Source organism: Atractosteus spatula, chromosome 3, assembly GCF_055471065.1.
Source record: "Atractosteus spatula isolate fAtrSpa1 chromosome 3, fAtrSpa1.hap1, whole genome shotgun sequence".
Lineage (NCBI taxonomy): Eukaryota > Metazoa > Chordata > Actinopteri > Semionotiformes > Lepisosteidae > Atractosteus > Atractosteus spatula.
In genome coordinates, this window is record NC_142708.1 from 42,211,415 (window position 1) to 42,228,303 (window position 16,889).

At 39.8% G+C, this 16,889-nt stretch overlaps 1 protein-coding gene across 2 annotated transcripts in view; it reads right to left on the reverse strand.

Moving 5' to 3' along the window:
* tmem38b (transmembrane protein 38B) overlaps positions 1–16,889 on the reverse strand; it is a 67,902-nt gene that overhangs the window by 17,809 nt on the left and 33,204 nt on the right. Inside the window, exons 3-4 of one of the 2 annotated variants that reach the window (XM_088911957.1) lie at positions 8,888–9,072; positions 31–115 (exon numbers count right to left, since the gene is read on the reverse strand). In XM_088911957.1, the coding sequence (XP_088768083.1) occupies positions 31–115; positions 8,888–9,072 (270 nt within the window). Of the gene's footprint in view, positions 1–30; positions 119–8,887; positions 9,073–16,889 lie in introns of both variants that reach the window. The other variant, XM_088911956.1, reaches the window with a different exon arrangement.

Below are 16,889 nucleotides of genomic sequence, written 5' to 3' on the forward strand. Positions count from 1 at the left end.
GCATGTTGATTTAGTCCCTAAATTACTCACTACGACATCTTTAAGAGCTCATTGGTTTCTGGCTTCCAGACTCCTCTGACAAGCTGCTCGAAGTTACTCATCAGCCCTCCCCCAGCTCCTGCAAAAGACATAAAAGGGTAATAACATTGACATTGTATGTAATAAAATAGTATGAGGCTTTCCCCCACTAGTTGCAGAAAGTCTTAACCCAAGTAAAAATATGACAATTTTAATTGGGAAAAAATAGAACCAAAATGAAATTGGAATAATATATCCTAAAAAATGGTTATTGTTTCAGTAGAATGACGTTCAGCTATGATCTCTCTCTTAGCTCTACTACCCTGTTGATCCAGATGCATGGGAGTAGGGTCATCACAGTGTAAAGATCTACTGATTACAGCACAGAACATGCAGTATGCCCTCAGACAGAGTCATGTACATGTTGCTGATGTGACACCATGTGTCATAGATCATTTGGTAATGTAGGAAACAATGTGACGATGGAAGTTGTACATTAAGAACACCTACGTCTAGGTAACACCAATTGTAGGCACGAATGTTTAAAAACTCATTTGATGGAAATGATTGATAGTTTTTATTGTCTTTTTGTGTAACTAATTCATATTTTTTAGGTTAGAATTTTATTTCTTAACTGTACCTTATTTGGCCTGTGGGGGCTATAATGAGGATGTCTGTACAGTCAAGAGTACCCATTATACTAGGAAATACTAATATTTATATTATATATAAAATGTAAACAGCTATTTCATGAAATCCCTGTTTAATGGTATTTACTAATGTATGGCAGAGAAACACTATAAATGCATGCAAATACTGATTTAGTGCAAACACCACTTTCCTTACTGCATGACACACTGTCGCTTTACTGAAGTGCTCAGAGTCACAAGCATAGTAAAAAACTGCACCAGTCACAAGGATTCTCAACCCTATGAACAAAGTTTTTTCTTTTAACACTGAGCTTGATGAGTAGTATTAACAATATTTGGGCTAAAGAGATAGGGTATACTTTACCTTTACCATCTGCTGAATAAAAATTATCACTGAACTGTAAAAGGCTTTGACAAACCTCTAAACTTTCATTCTCTCTGCAACTGGGTCCCTGAAGAAATATGACCTAATTGTTTTTAGGTCTGTAAGTCGAGTCAAAGTCAGGCTAAATTTGACTTAACCTGCATTGGTGCAATTTAAAAATAGAGGATATGTTCTATAGTTACTTAAGCAGACAAAATTCAATCTTGCTTCATGAAACTGAAAATCCAAACTTTCTGTATGTCAAAATGTTTTCTAATGTTATCCTCATGGTCTAATAAAAATTCCAGTTTTTCACTGCACATGTTAACCGTTCCTTCCTACAACACGAGTCTGAAAAAGACCTTCAGAGACCCATACAGTACATCTTCCGTCTCACACCCTGGTCCCGGTCTAGTCTTACAGACTTATAGGTCACCCTATTCCCAAAATTATCTGATTTTAATTTTTCCAATCTTTAGTTTTAAAAAAAATTAGGTGAGTCATTTGTTTACCCATTCAATCTAATACATTCCTCTTATACGTAATCAGTCAATCAGTTTGATTGAATCCAATATCACTATCAGAATAAATGTATACGCTATTGCCTGTGATTTAGATTGTGGATACTAATGGAAAATAAAATTTGACATATGCCTATAATGTGGTTTCAAACGATTTATATGGATTTTTCTGAATTATAGTTATAAGCTAATGGTATGTTTTTGATTCTATTTACAACTATTTGCAACTGAAGAAGTAATTTATTTGTTAATTGTATTTACACATTTTGGATTTGATTTTTTTCCATAATTCTACCAAATTAAAAGTTCATTCAGTAAGTTATTTAAATTAAACCCAAGAAAAAAGTAATAATTTCTCTTATAATGCTGTTGTTTACACTTCAATAATATAGATGAGTGCTGAAAACATTTGTATAGACAAAGAAGTAAAAGTTGCCTAATAAGATATTTCGATTTTGCCTGTAGCTGTAAGCATCTATCTTTGTGACGGATGATTAATCTGCACCTTATGGCCAATGGAGCATTGTGACTTCTCACAACTTCCCCATTTCACATGGAAAAGTGCAAACTGTCAGTATTTTGAACATCAAAATGTGACAAACCTGCTGTATAATTTCACCGTTTGTTTTTTATATAACCACAGTAAAAAGAGAAAATACATTATTTTAAACTTTTAATTTGTTCTCTATCAATTGTAACTTTGTTAACCTAATTCACTAAAACAAGACCAACAGAAAGCCCTGGGAGAGATGAGAAAAAAATCCTAATATCCTCTGAGACATGCGCCATGAGAGATCCACTTGTTCAGCACTGCGGAACCCAGTATGTGAACAGTTGGTCTTCAAATGAAAGCTTTAAAAACATCTCTAACTAACAGCACAGACTCCCACAGGCAGCAGGATAATCACAATGACCATGACCCTTAGTTTCACAGACAGTGAAAACTGGATAAAACCTTTATGTTCTGTAAGGTGTTTGTAAAATAGTGCCATCATTTTTGTGTTTTGTGCTTTTTAACATATGGTTTAGGCTGTGTACAATATAAATATAAATATAAACAATATACAATATACAATATAAATCCCTCACTTTCTTATAGTGACATACATATAGTGAAATACTCTGAACTGAGGCTGTGCCTTAGGTGTCTATATTCAAGTGTGCAACGGTGTGACATGCCGATAACCAAAGGGACTGTAATAACACAGCTCCATAAAGCCTTTGTCATTAAATAGGCACATTAGGTGTCTATTATTTAATAATGCAATATTTAATGAAAGGTTTACAAGCCACATTCACACATGGGTGTCAATTAGTGTTGTGTAAGTATATAAAGTAGTTCAAGGTGTTAGTCTAGGTTGGGAGTTATGATGTAGTCATGGGAGACTGCTATACTGTATGTGCTCATTTCCGTGGAGCTACCTTGTATAAGGATGGGGGGTCTGTTACAAAGTTATGCATACTTGTAACACATTGCCCCTTTGATTGGTATTACTGTATGAAATCTGCATATAAACTGTCCCTAATATAGAGGAGCCTGGACAGAAAATAGCAAACATCAATATATTGTAGCCTTCCCACTGTAATGAAGGTCCCAAAGAAGTCTCGCCTGAGTAGGTCCTTGTTTTAACCGATAGCAACCTAGTCAAACCTGTTTGGCCAGGCCCCAAAAGTCTTCTTTTTACCAGCGGCTGACATTTTTAGTTATTTTAACCTGGACTAGTTTTCTTTCTAAATACAGCATGTGTGAAAGATCTATGTGTTGATGGAGCCTCCTAACAGCTTTTACATGCTGAACTGTAACCATCACGCCTGCTTGATCACAGAGGTTTCCCCCCCCGTACTTACCCCCAAATGGTGAATGTTCACCCAAATGGTGAATGTTTACACTAAACTCCTGATGACAAAGGAAGGTTTCTATTTCCTTCGGTTACATCAAAGACAGGAGGGGGGGAATGTATATTTAAGTTCTGTAGGACCATATCCCCTTGGAGCTACGATAGGTACTATAACTATTATGGTCCTTATTGTGGTTCCTTGTATGCATACAATAAAGGTTGGCTGAACGAATGAATACTTCAGGCTCGAATTTCTTGGTTTCTATAATTTCATGCTGCGAGCAGGGTACTCCAACGACACGAGACTTTCCCACCCAGCACCCGAGATGGCATTCTGTGCACAAAATCAGAGGTAAGGACTCCTCTTTCCAAAAGTCCCGACTCTCTTGTGCTGTAGTGGGGAGGCTCCCTTGTCCAGCGATTACAGCCTAAGTGTAAGATTGCCGAGCCAGCAGGAATTCCCCTGGCCCAAGGGAGGCATCGGTGCAGTTGTGGGTAAGTGCTGTAAGGCCCAATTCTGTCCCGGGCAGGCATTCTCTATCTAGGTGCTGTAAGGCCCGATTCTGTCCCGGGCAGGCATTTTTTGTTTGGTGCTGTAAGGACCGATTCTGTCCCGGGCAGGCATTTTCTGTTTGGTTCTCTCGTGGCGAGTGTCCGTGTTATTTGTTGGGAAGCCCAGGTGCGCTTCAGTGTTTTATTGTTTCATTGTTGTTCCATTGTTGTTTTCAAAATGGCTAAAAAGTGGTGTGATGAGACAATAGTACAGCTATCAGATTATGTGAGTAAGGAGAAGAGGTTGAAGGAAACTGAAGAAAAATTGAGGAAAAAGTTAGGTCTGCCAGAGGGTGTGTGGGATGTTGCAGCTTATAGAAAAGTGTTTGAATACTGGGAGAAAGGTCAGGATGTGAGAGAAGCGCTGGTGTTAGGAAGGCATCTGCGATACTATACAGAAACTAAAGAGCGATCAGACTGGGAGGTTGGAAAAAGAGAATGGCAATAAAAATTAGCAGCACTAAACAAAAGATGTGTTGTTAGGACAGAGAGATCAGTTAGAAGAAAAAGTAAAGAGATCAGCTGAAGAAGTTGAAAAGGTTAGGGTTTATGCACGGACGGAGATAGGGGAGCTGGCCACCCCCTTGACTCCAGCTGTAGCTAAATTATATCCTACCATACTGCAAGACAATAGCGGGGATCCCTACCGAGACTGGTGGGAACAGTTTTCTCGATTGACTAATGATAGCCCCGACCCTCGAGATCCCCAGGAGGATCTCCGGGTAAAATACAAAAGGGGGAAGCACAGCTTTATCCGATAGGAGACAGCTCTTATACCCGTGGAGAGCGATCTGGTATAACTGTAACACTGAGTGGGGACCAGGGTTCTGATGAAGATGATCCTCTAACCTCCACTAGTATTAGAATGCGGCGATTCAGGGGTGGTGGGAATAGAAAACTAAAAACAGTATGCAACAAATTTGGAGAGCTTTGATGGAGCTCAAAGATACTTACGGTATTACCCCTCTTACTGCGACAATGATTTTAAGGAGAGCTGGGGAAAAGAAGGCTGGAACTATTAGAGATTTATTCGAAAATAGAGGAGGGGGAGATTGGGAATATTTGAAAAATTGGCTGCGCGGTCAGTATCCGCCCAAAACTGATTGGAGAAAAATGTCTGCCTGCCAACAAAAATAATCTGACAATGTGTCAGACTATATTGAAAGATTTACAAATGCATGGGCAGAATTTTCGGGACTAGAAGATGAGGAGCACAATTTTATGGAACAAAGAGCGTCGGTAATTAAACAGCTGTTCTTGAATGGCTTAAAACCTGATATAGCTAAAGCATTGCAGCTTCGGTACCCTGATCTCTCTACCGATAACAGTAAACCGTTTGAAGAGATCGCTGATGAGGCAAGGAAAATTGAGAGAACTATGTATGCAAAAGTACGCACAGTTCAAATGGGAATGTCCTGGGCCGTAGTGACAGAACAAAATATTAAGTGTGCTGGGAGATTTGGTATCCCCACATCTGTGCAGCGCGCAGAACTGAAGGCCCTTATTGAAGCCTGTTAGGTGGCTAACAAAAAGACGGCTACTATATACACTGACTCACGTTACGCATTCGGGGTATGTCATGATTTTGGGAGAATGTGGAATCAAAGAAATTTTGTTACAGCAGTTGGGTCACCAGGCAAGAATGCCGACCTAGTAACTGAGCTGTTGGCCGCTGTCCAGCTCCCGGAAAAGCTGGCGGTGGTAAAGTGTAAGGGACACAATAAAGAAAACACTCCTGAAGCTAGGGGAAACAACCTGGCCGACTGGGCTGCTCGACAAGCAGCCTTAGGAGAATGGAAGGAGTGGTATATAGACACCACCGAAATAAATCACATCCATGTTCATGCCCTGAATTCCACTCACTTGAAGGAAGTACAGGCTCAGGCCTCTAAGACTGAGAAATGGACCTGTATTGAGCGAGGAGTGGACATCCAGGAGGATGGCACCTGGAGATGTCAGAAAACTGGCCGACCGGCATGTCGTAGGGACCTGATGCCATTTGTTGCTCGTCAAATTCATTCTGTGGGGCACCCAGGTGTGTCTCAGATGTGTCAACGGTTTTCACAAAACTGGGTGGGTGTGGGATTTAAAAGGTATGACGAAGATGTGGTTCAGCGATGTGATGTGTGTCAAAAGAACTCTAATGCCACGGCTGTGGCAGTGCCAGAGCTTAGACCACCAGTCCCTGAGAGCCCTTTTATGCACTGGCAAATAGACTACTGCTCACTGCCCCAGTGCAAGGGAAAGAATGGGCTATTAGTAATGGTGGATCATTTCTTGAGATGGGTTGAGGCCTTTCCTGTAAAAAATGAAACAGCCCATAATACAGCAAACTGACTGAAATAATTCGGCGATGGGGACTGCCTTGCCGCATTGATTCAGACCAAGGCACACACTTTACTTGAAGAGTGTGTCAAGCAGTTGCTACAGTGCTTGGGATACAATGGGGCCTACACTGCCCCCATCATCCTCAGTCTTCAGGAAAAGTGGAGAGGGTTAATCGAACCCTCAAGGAGACACTCACCAAGTATTCTGTGGGAGGGGTCTCTTGGATGGATGCCCTCCCCGCTGTGCTATGTAGTTTGAGAGCTGGGACCACAGGACTAAGCCCTTTTGAAGTGGTCATCGGAAGGCCCATGCGTCTCACTGATACTTTTGTAGCCCACCGTCATGATCTAAGTCAATTAACTGATTCTTTGCTGCAGTATTGTCGTTTGCTTTCACAGGCCAATGACCTCACCACCCACCAAGTGAAAGTGACCTGGGGAAAGACCATTCCTGGAGGTCACGACCTACAGCCGGGAGAGTGGGTGTGGATTAAAAAGATACCATCCCAGATGCTTCAGGCTAAGTGGGAGGAGCCGTACCAAGTGCTGCTGACAACAGACTCCGCTGTGAAAGTCCAAGGGAAGAACCGGTGGATTCACACCTCCTTCTGTTGATGTGCCCAACCCCCGGTGGAAAAGGAAAAGTCTGCAACATGAAGACTATTCCAATTTTGTTTTCTGTTATCAGATTGTGTATCTGTATCCAGAATAAACACGAACACCAGTCCCATAAAGGTGAACATGGAGTTAACACCTTTTTGGCCCGGTCTTATCTGGCAGCTGAAAAGACAAACCAGAGCACCTGTTGGGTATGCACTGCACTACCAAGATATGTGCAAGGGGGGCTCCCCATGGGGGCCATCCCGTGGCGCCTTGAAGTTATAGGCATGATCATATGGAGAGACCGTACAGAGGATTTTAACCTGACCAAGTATGGCGGCTGTAACGATAATACTGTAAACTGCACCACGCTGCAGTATTGTAGGGAATGGGGGCTAGAACCCACCAGTTTTGCTGGGTCTTATGGCCCAAAATACAACCTAAGCCGGAATCCCCCATATATCACCCAAAACGATAAGCAGAGGGGGGGATTTGTTTTGAGAACCATGAAGGTCACCGTATAATGGGTTGGAGTAAATGCAATCTCACCTCCTATATTGGTCTCTCAAATTCTACCCTTCAGATCCCTGGGTGGGATAAGAGCAATCTTAAATTTAGTGCAGCTTTTTTATTTTCTGCTGGATTAGGAGTGCCTAATAGAACGTATTTTATTTGTGGGAAACGTGCATATCCATGGTTACCGACTAATTGGGGTGGATCATGTTATTTAGGATATGTAGTTCCCCATGTCCGGGTTCAGTTTCACAGTCCTTTTGGACCCAACCACAGACCTCGAAGAAAAGTGTCAGACTGGGAATATTATCTAGGTATAGTGCTTCCCGGAGCTGGTATTAGTTTCTTAAACAGAGAACTAGTACAAATGGCTTCCACCCTGGAAGAATTGGCAAATTCTACCTCCTCCGGGCTAAGAGCAATGCATGACGAAATGGTAGCACTAAGGACAGTAGCAATGCAAAATAGGTTAGCATTGGACTACTTGTTAGCCTCTCAAGGTGGCACTTGTGGAGTAATTGGTGCAGAGTGCTGTACATATATACCTGATAACTCTGAGCATATCTCAGACTTGGCCCAACATATATATGATGAAGGCCAGAAATATCATAGCTATTATCAAGAAAGTGAACTTACAGCGTGGCTGAGGTCTGTGTTTGGGGCCTGGAGTGGAGCTATGGTTCAATATTAGTTTTTAGGAGTAGTGTTGTTTGTATGTATAATTGTTATAATCACATGTATTAAAAGTATAATCACTGCTATATGTCACCGCATCGCCTCCAGTAGTAATGTTAGGATAGTACACAAGTATGAAGTAAAGACAGCAGACTCCGGATTTGAGTAGAAAATGGAAGATGTATGTTTCTATTTTCCAAGGGGGGATTGATGGAGCCTGCTAACAGCTTTTACATGCTGAACTGTAACCATCATGCCTGCTTGATTACAGAAGCTTCCCTCCCTGTACTTACCCCAAAATAGTGAATGTTTACCCAAATGGTAAATGTTTACACTAAACTCCTGATGACAAAGGAAGGTTTCTATTTCCTTCGGTTAATCAAAGACAGGGGGGGGAATGTATATTTAAGTTCTGTAGGACCATATCCCCTTGGAGCTACGATAGGTACTATAACTATTATGGTCCTTATTGTGGTTCCTTGTATGCATACAATAAAACTTGGCTGGATGAATGCTTGAATTTCTTGGTTTCTACAGTGTCTTACTCTTCAAATGAATCATAGGGGTCTAAACAGACACCACCTTTCCTTTCCATATGTCTTTTATATGTGTGGCTGTAACTCATGTGACTGCAGCGTATGGAATGTATTACCACCACCTTGTAGCGGCTCCATCCCTTTTCCACCTCCCAAACCCAGCTGTCTTGTTATAATACTTTTATACAGATTTCATACTCAAAACCACATGCAAGGAATTTGGAATTATAAAACTGTGTGCAAGGTAGAAGGAAAATAAATGGCAGATGAAGAGCAAAGGGAGAAGTTATTACCTTTGGCCCAGCCAACGGCAATCATCACAAACCATCCTTCGTTGTAATGTTTTCGTGCCTGAGTAACTCCTCCGAGCACTTTCCAGGTTCTGGTCACTTCTTTCATTGATGCTAGAACCAGTCTGAGGGGCAAAAAAGCAGCACACTTGTAGAAGAGGTCTTGGGGACAGTAGAACACAAAGTACCTGAAAAACATAAAGTTAGTTAATCAAACAGGTATTCCAATGATAGCAGCCAATCCACTGGAAAATTTTGAAAATTACTGAAATAGGAATTTGTTGGGTGGCTCACAAGCAATGTTACTCGTGAGGGTTTGAGTTCATCCCTCAAAATGAGCATGGTAAAATAAAAAAGAAAAGCAATGTTACCCTCATGTCATGTTTTACATGCTTTCTAAACCATATTCCTAAAAAAGAACTGCAAATGCAATTAGGGGTTGAGTCCTTTTGACAGTACGTATGTAAAGATGTATGTAAAGTTTTGGAAATGGGTATAATTATTAGCAATAAAAAGCATAATAGAAAGTCTGTAGAAAGTACAAAGTCAAGTAAAACTTTACCATCTGCAAAGGCTCTGTTTTTGGAAATGTGATGCAAATAAAAAAACTGTGGAAAAAATGGCTGGTATTCTAAGAACATATTTTTTTATATGGGAAAGAAATATTACTTGTTATATGCATGTAAAGCATGTAACAAAGTCTTTTTGATACAGATCCAGGACAAAACTTCAAAAACGACAGTAAACTTAATATTAACTGAAGCCTTGTATAGGATTAACACAGCTGTTAAACCAAATTATTTTAATTTTTACTTTTCAAAGCATTCTGTGCCCCAAGGCCCTGGAATTCTATCCCCAAAGATATCAGAGATTCACCTTCTCTCAACGCCTTCAAAACCATAATCAAAACCTTTTGCTTTAGAATGCATTTTATTTAATCAATGTTTGTTTGCCCCCTTGCATCTTCTATTACATTACAAACTCTTCTGTTTCTTTGTGCTAATTGTATCTCCTATCTTTGTTGCTTTTGTTGTTTTTTTTTAGTTTACTGTAAAGAGCTTTGAGAAGTTGCTTTTTAGTAAGACACTACTTAAAATAAGTTTATTATTAATATAATTTAACAATAAGTAGCTTTTAGAACAAGAATTTCACAAACATATTAGTAGGACAAAATATTATTGTATCAGGTATGTAGCGGCAATGCTTGTTAATAAGACAGAATTAAGTGTTGCTGTGCTTTCCCAAATGAGGCCCCATCCCTCTCTTCATCTCTGTGGTGCAGCCACAGAGAAGCTATTCATGCAGGCTGATTTAAGGTTTTCTTTTGATAAGGGACAGCTCCCAAATGGGGATGCACTTAGCTAAGCCTGGCTATCATGATCAATGGTCATCCATTGGCGCCTATCTGTCTAGGGAGTGCCAGATGGACATCTGGACTGCATTCCTAAGTGTCAGGGGTGAGTGACTCATATCTCACCTTGATCAACCAATCAGGGACTGGCAGGGCGTGGTAATACCACCCATGAAACTTTCAGCCAATGAACGACCTGAAGTTCCTCCAGTTAAAAACAGGCAACACAGAGCTCCTGTAGAACAGTTCGGAAGGGCAGGACGGTGCCCAGGAGCAGAACAGTTCCTCCTGACCATCCTGAGACTCAGCCCAGACCACAACGTAACGGCCAGTGTGTCCGAGAGCCAGAACTTTCCTTTGTTCTAAGAGTCGAGAGCGGAGGTTGCCACCCGAGGTTAGCACCAGCAGCAAGCCTCGTGAACAGGTCAGAACTGTGGACAGCTGAATCAGTATTCAGAACTAGCGCCTCATCAGGAACGAACCGGTCTTCTTCCTGACCTGCTGGGACCCGCAGTCCGTTTTCTCCTGTGCACAAACTTTGCTAGTTAAAGCCAACACTACCTAGCCAGTCTTCAGAGCAGCAGCGCCGCAGGAATCTCCACCACGTCGCAAGCCGCACCGAGCACAGCCTGGGACCGAGCCAGAGAGCGCGGATTGGACAGCAACAAGCCTGCAACTGTTTCTTTGTGCCTGCAGGAGATCTGAATCCCCAGAGATTGGATGAGTATTCAACTTCACTGCATTACAGCTCGAGAATTCAATTGTTATCCCAACCAGTTGATATCAATTTAATTCCTAAGAGTTATGTACTTGTTTGAGTATCTAGTGTAGAAGTTGTAACCAAGTTCATTTACGAAACGGTCTAAATGAAAGATATACTGAATGTATGTCCTCTTGGTATGTGTAACTCTTCGTGATTGAATATATACCTTTTGTATTCTGCTAACCCTCACGATAAGATCTGTTATGTTTATATGCACATTTTATGTATTAATAAATGTATTCTTGTGTATTAGTACCCGTGTGTGTGCCTTGTTTGAGTTATCCCGCAAGGTTGGATTCTAAGACCATTAAAAGAATCATTTTGTGACTTACTGCCACAATTAATAATTGTCCCAGTAAATGCCCAAACCCCTACATTACTGGTGCCTCGTGAGAGGATACTACAGGTGTACTGATATTACATTCAATACATATGACATAAGTAAATTCATTATGCTTACATTTGTCATCAGCAGGGATGATCAACAAGGGGTTTAAAGTGAAAGTCTCAGACTGGATCACTAGGCAACTGTAACCAGGACTACTCAATAGTGGCACACTATTGGCTGAGCACCACAAAGGGCAGTGTGATATTAGTCAGCATGGGCTCTTTCGGCAAACACAGCAACCTCTGCAGATTCCTGGGCACTTGCACATTTGCAGTGCTGTAGGTCAGAGAGATGCCTCTACTCCAATAGGCCCTGAACCTTCAATATGTGTAAGTGTGGCCTGTGACATCATAAAAGATGAGTGTCTCATATGTGAGCGGCTCGGAGGAGTGTCTACACTTCCTTATTCTCTCATAACCATGAGCTACAACATGAACTCAAAATTGAAGATTTAAAAGAAATGGATGGCTTCCTTTCTTCCTATTCTTCCTTGACTTTCAGCAATCCTGTGATATTTAACAGGTTACATTACCTCATCAATTGTGCTAAGTTAGCTCTCTTACTAATAAAGTAATTTATTGCTTATAAAACCATTAAATATCTGTGCATAATGTCAATCATAAATGGTAAATAAATCAAAATTATTTTAGAAACATTCAATCAATATTGAAAATCTATATTCATTTTCTATTTTCTCATTATAGTGCACTGTTAATCGTGACATCTTACTTTCTCATCTAGAGACTGTGTTTAGAGATTTTCACGTACTCTTAATTGGTTCAACCATCTTACTGATTGCCGACACTTTTTCTGGGGCGTTTCAGTTCTGAAGTTCGGTTCATTAAGTCTGGTGTTCCCCAAGGCTCTATACTAAGTCTACTGCTATTCTGCATTTACATAGTCCCACATGGTCAGCAGATATTAAAATCACAAGGTGATACTTGTGATTGGTACTGAACTTGGTAATGAATTATCATTTGTATGCTTATGATACTACATTTTTGTCCATACACAGAAGTAGCTGTTTCTGAATTTTCTAATTGCATCCAGGCTCTTATATCAGGCATGACTCAAAGTCTGCTTCACTTCACAGACTACGTTCATGCTACTGGGCACCTCCCACCACCTACAAAACACCGATGCAGTAACACAATCTGTGGATTGCACTGTGTGTGAATTTCAGAATTTCAAAATTTCAAAATTGAAGAATACAGTATATGGGTGATATCTGATTCTTGCTTGACTTTTGACCCTAATGTGCAGAATACTGTTAATATATCATTCTCAGAAACATCACCAGACTACATCCTATGTTGCCTTCTCTGTGGCAGAAAAGCTGGTCAACACCAGCCCTCAAAAAAAAGGCATTTAGTGATTGTGTCTGCTCCATTTTCTAATGACCATGTATCTCGTGCTGCACCTCTAACTGCTCATATTCCTTATATGCTTATTTTGTAATTTGTTATCCTTAGAAAATGGGTAAAGTTTTCTTTAACACCTACAGTAAAGTGCTTTGACAAACTTCTTTTAAAGGCACTATATTAAATAAAGTTTTTTTTTGTCTTTTTTTCCTTATTGCATTTCTATGCATTGCAGAGCACAAACAGACATACACACAATTACACCTGTGCCAAAAAATAAGAACAAAAGAAAAGGTTAAAAATAAGCAGAGGGCATTTTACAATCTAGCTTGTTTGATTAATAAATTAAGCTTTCCTTCCAGCTAATTCTGTAGTAAAGTCAAACTGCAGTATCGGCATGGAGGAGGCCAGGGTATTATCTTCAACAACATGGCTAGATAACTTGTTCCAGGGCCTGACAACACAGACAAAAAAATGTCTGCTGCTCTCAGTTTTAAATGTAGTGACATGTACAGATGCAGCCATTCAAAGTGTGCGGTACAAACACGTACTGCACGCAACTACCTACGTCATACCGCCGCGGTACGTGATTAGCTGGCCAAAATGACCGACAGGGGCACTCGTGGTGCATTGGTCGGTAGTGAAAAGATTTAATCATTTAATCTCTTTACTGTGCATGTTTTAATCCACTTAGTTTTGAATATTTATATGGAATTTTACAACTAAAGGGAAATTTTAGTAGCTGAGCATAAAAATAAGAGGAGCATAATGCATCTGAAGGTCATAAACGATATTAATTTAGGAACATAAACATATTATGTAAACTGTACTGTATATGGCTGGTCTTGGTAGTTTAAAGAAAGAATACACACCAGTATTCCATTTTTCCCTAAACATTTTAAGCATCAAAGTCTTACGTGTGGTTATTTCGGAAACGTTTTTACATGCTCCTTCTGACCATATTACTGTACGTTTATATACTTTGTGAGATTTTCTGAAAATACGCTCGTTATCAGAGTAAACAAAAGCATACTTTTAGAATTTGATTAATAGGGAATATAATATGGAATCGTGTATCTAAAGAAACTAATAACAATATAATTATATTCAGGTACTGTAGCAAAAACAGTATTATAAGACTTTCTATGTATGTATAGATGTATGTAGGTGTATGTATAGATGAAACTTTCCTAAAATGTATAACAGAATTAAAGATAATTAAAATCTGTAATATTTCCACCTGTAATGTCATAAGAAAGTACGATAAGTTCCTGCTTTGTCTAACAATGGTATAAAAAAGAAAATTACTTACATTGTTTAATTTTAAACACTAAGTTATGAATGCAGACACAATTGGTGCTTTACGGCCATTGTGCAATACTGAGCTCCGCGCTTCCTCCCTCTCTTGGTGGCGCCTCCCCCTCTGACGCAGCCTATTGGGGGGGCATGCTGTTTTCAGAGCCTGATCAGGAGGAAGAAAAATCACCCATTATTTGTGCATAAAAAGTGGTTATTAACTATCGAAACCTGTTTTTATAGCTTTTAAAGTCGTCCAATGTGTAAGCAGGAACACATCATTATATCTCGTTTTTGATGTATTTTTTAAGAATTAAAAAAATTGTTTGCCCAACCTAATTTTAAAGACCTCTACTTGTGAAACTTTTCACAGCCTGTACATAAAACTATATACACAATACTGCTGAGAGCAGGAACATTCCTATTCTTTACTCAGCAGCTTATTAAAAACATGGTGGTCAAACAGTGAAACAGCTCCGTGCTGTGAATCTGTTTTTCTAAGAAAACATTTGTCAGTCTGTTCGTGTGGGGAAGGTAGACTGTCTTTCATTGGAAGACTTGCCCTATTCTCATTTGAAAACGAAGAAGGTGAGAAAAAACCTGTGAAACCGGTTTGTTTACAAACAATGTAGACACAGAGACTCAGACTTTGTAGAGTGAAATTCGGCACGGCCAGCACTCCAGGTGAGAGAGAGAGAGTGCACGCCCCAGCCGCAGTGCCAGGCGCATGCGCAACATCGGGTTTGCGCCCTACACCCTGCAGTACCGCTTTGTACATACAGTACGAACATGTTGTGATATTTAGAAATATAAAAAATGTCAATATAATGCCAATAATATTTGCTATTATAGTTTTTCAAAGAAATGTTTATTTCTTAAAAGAAAACTCATAGCAATTACTGGATTTGAACACCCAACCTCATGCTTATAAGTCAGTCACTTAAGCTATCACGCCACAGCCATAGTGACATAGCATAGTGGTGAAACAGCCATACACCTATCAATAGAAAGTCTTATACTACAGTTTGTGCTACAGTACCTGAATATAATTATATCTTTATTAATTTCTTTAGATACACGATTCCATATTATATTCCCTATTAATAAAATTCTAAAAGTATGCTTTTGTTTACTTCGATAATGAGCATATTTGCAGAACAGCTTAAAACTAACATTTTTCTCACAAAGTATATAAATGTACAGTCATATGGTCAGAAGGAGCACATAAAAATGTTTCCAAAATAAACACATGTAAGACTTTGATGCTTAAAATGTTTAGGGAGAAATGGAATACTGGTGTGTATTTTTTCTTTAAACTACCAAGACCAGCCATATACAGTACAGTTTACGTACAGTAATATGTTTATGTTCCTAAATTAATATCTTTTATGAGCATGTGAAAAGCATAGTGAATCAGAGATTCTCAAGACTTACTTTGTATGATTGGAAACGAATGCATGATCGGATCAACGAATTGCTGTGGTGTTGCTTTTTGTCAATGAAAAAATAAAGTATTTTCATTTACAAAGATGGTTACAAAGAATGTGGACCAGGGTAATACTTTGAGTTTACAGCTTGTCCAAGGTCATTCATTATTAATACTGTAACGCTTCGGGGTTCAGATGGGCGCCCTTGCCGCATCAGGTCGGCCCCGCACCGTCGGGGACGCAAACCCAGGACTGACGTCACCACTCTGGTAACCCGGCTCTTACACAGTGCCTGTCGGCCGTATGCATTACACTCTCCCCCGCTTAACTCGCCGTCCTCGGCGAAGGGCTATCCCATCCCGCTCTGACACCAATGTAACGCAACGGGGTTCAGGTGGGCGATGCATAAAATATTTCTGCATAATTAAAATATTTATGAAAAAGGTGGTAGGTTATCCAACTGAGCAATCTTGCTTTTATAAAATAAGCCAACTTTTTAATGTATAATGATTTACATGCTGTAATATACAGTTTAAATTTAAAAGTATAAAGAGTATACAACTTAAATTCTTAATTGAATAAAGATTGTCCCTCAGCAGTGATCGGGATTCGAAACCGGGTGTTTTCTGGTGACAGCTCAAATGCTGTACATGAGAGTTTAAGCTTTATTAGCTCCACCGGATACTATTAACATAATCAAATTTGCATATGGTAAATTGCAGTACGACACAAAATGACGCGTTTGGATGTGACACACCCACCGCGTTGTACCGCAGTGTACCCCGCTCGTTTTGAATGGCTGCATCTGTCACATGTTCTCTGGCTCATATTTCACTGTTGATCCTAAAGAAGTGCACTGAGCTGACTTTGTCAGTGTCTTTGATCATTTTGAATGCTTAATTCAAGTCCCCCTGTAGTCTGTTCAGTCTGTTATTTTAACCTGTGTGACACACCCAGGTGTTGGAGTGCTGTAGCACTTTAAAAAATGGGTCTCAGGAAAACAGACACAAACACAGACGAAATTTACAAAACCAGTGGTTTTTAATTACACTGGTAGAAAAAACACACAAACTAACAAAACCTAAAGCTCCTTTTTGAGATCCTAACTTAACACCTTCAACAATCCTCTCTGATAAAAAAGGCAGCTAAAGTGCTTACTGGCTTCCCAAAACTTAAGTCTCTCTCTGAGGTTTCTCCCAAAACACACATCATACAGACTCAAGTTTCACAGTTGGATTCAACAACAGCATTCATCCAACATCTCACACAGGCCCATTTTAATCTATTAATGCAATAATTAATGTGTTTATCAAATTGCAATATGAAAATAACTTAACATGTAGAATCCTGCTTAGGTTATTCCTTGTGCTGCGTTTTCCTCAGGTTTAGAGTTGTTCTCCAAACCTGAAAAGTTGCAGA